The 1937-nt window shown below is 37.0% G+C and overlaps 1 protein-coding gene across 7 annotated transcripts in view; it reads left to right on the forward strand.

Annotated features, from left to right (window-relative positions):
* The window catches only part of SHPRH (SNF2 histone linker PHD RING helicase), a 140956-nt gene extending 139307 nt beyond the window's left edge, over positions 1–1649 (forward strand). For all 7 annotated transcript variants that reach the window (XM_085880770.1, XM_085880737.1, XM_085880747.1 and 4 more), the window contains one exon: positions 958–1649. In XM_085880770.1, coding sequence (XP_085736896.1) covers positions 958–1039 — 82 coding nt within the window. In that variant the 3' untranslated portion in view covers positions 1040–1649. The remainder of the gene's footprint in view (positions 1–957) is intronic.
* The last annotated feature ends 288 nt before the right edge of the window (positions 1650–1937 follow it).

The raw sequence follows: 1937 nt of genomic DNA on the forward strand, positions 1-1937 counted from the left end.
AGGGATCATTTTTGTATGGATAGAAAGATACCATCAGATGTATACTCAGGAAATGTAGCTTTTTATTCATTTATTTATTACATTTCATTATGTTCGTGTATTGCAGATGCCATCAAGTCTCGGTTTTTATGATTTGGTTGTTATGTGACATTTCCTGTATTCCTCTTCAACACTTAAATATCTTGGCATTCATTTACTTTGTTCATTAATCACTTTTATTTGTATATGTAGATGGAGGTTTTATGAAGTTTTAAAGCATTAAATATTCTTGTGAGCCAATTCCACGATTTTTAAAGAAAAAAATCCTTGTAAGCTCAGGAATATAGCTGGTAACAAAGCAATATGGTGGCTTTTTGTATTCGTCTACCCATTGATGATATGCTGGACCTGCAGTTCATTGTGGTGATTTGTATTTTGCAACACCATGAACTGCATAAAGGCCTTTATATGTCATTCGTAGCTGAGAGATATCAAAGAAAGATACGACACGATGGAAGGTGCCTGGTTTGTCTTGCTTTTGGAAACTGGTTCGAAGATGTGGTACACACAGATCACGGATGATTGTTGACACCCACGCAAGGCCTCCAGAGACTTGAGTTTGGGATAAATCGCACAATGTAATCAAATCAATGTTTTGGAATTGTTAGTATGAGAACATTTGACTTTATTGAATCAAAAATGTCATCCTCAGTGTGGATTACCTGGTTTTTTTTATTTTTTTTTTAATTCCTTCACAATTTGATTACATTGTGCTGCCACTTAGTGCGTATCGTTCATTCAGTCATTTTCCAATTCAAAGAGGGTTGGTTATTCATAGAGTAAGATGAGTGGAAATTGTACTCATCGCTGTGGCTCTCTGTTTTCATTAATACCCTGTACTTTCAAATTGCAGCCAATATCGACGTCGTAATTGGAGTCCATTATGAATTTGGTGACATCACTTTTCTCTATTTTTAGCTTGGACGTTCCAGCACGAGATCTTCTGGAAGAGTCCCTGTGGACGATACGAGATCTTGCTGGACTTTTCGAACAGGCCTGACCCTCTCCTGACCCTCTCATTCTATGTTGTGTTGTGGACGTGCGAAAGGGGAAAAATGGAGTTGCTGTTTGTTTTACTATAACTGTGATGACTCAGGGCAATCAGAGAACTCGAGAATGCCACCAGTAGGATTGGAGTCCGAATTCCAATCTTTCTAGCTAAATGATGTTTGTTTCTTCGAGAAACTGTCCCTTTTTCTGTCCAATTTATTTCTGTGCAAAATTCAGAAAAAGACCAAATGTTGTTACATGCTGTAGATTTAACGACGAACCATTTTTTGGTGAAATTTATAAAGTATCGAACAGTGACATTTACACGAACTCGATCTTTTCTGTTTAAACAACAACAACAAAAAGAATAAAGACTGTGGAAATATTTAATTCTGCATTGATGTTTTATATTAAAATTTCATAATTACTTTTTGTTATCATTGAACATACTTTTGTGAGTTGACTAATACCAAACACAAATTATAAGTTTGGTATCATGAAACTGAACGATGGTGAACAGAGATACCAAACGTAATCGGAATGCAATGATGACTCTTGAGATTTTTGTTTTATTTTACGAAGGTCTAAGTGTTCGTGCAATAAATCTACTTGGAGGAGAATCTTTGCCAGGTCTTCATTGAGATCAGGGTACACGAGGTTTGCTCAAAACACCATTCTTCATACTGCATTGCCAGGTGCGGTTTGTTTGTCTGTCCTTCCAGCAGGGATCACGTTCGACCTGTGCATGATTCTGACCGTATCGTGCATGGCTTACATTGATCAAATAATGCAGATGCAGATCATTGTATTTTGCTCGCAACTCCAAATTAAGTCCAACACCTTATGCATCAAGTATCCAGAAAGTTGGACATGTTAAAATAGTCCAACGTGCCTCTGTCACATCCTCA

This window comes from Eptatretus burgeri, chromosome 1 (genome assembly GCF_056783735.1).
Source record: "Eptatretus burgeri isolate ZD-2024b chromosome 1, Ebu_testis_v1, whole genome shotgun sequence".
Classification (NCBI taxonomy): domain Eukaryota; kingdom Metazoa; phylum Chordata; class Myxini; order Myxiniformes; family Myxinidae; genus Eptatretus; species Eptatretus burgeri.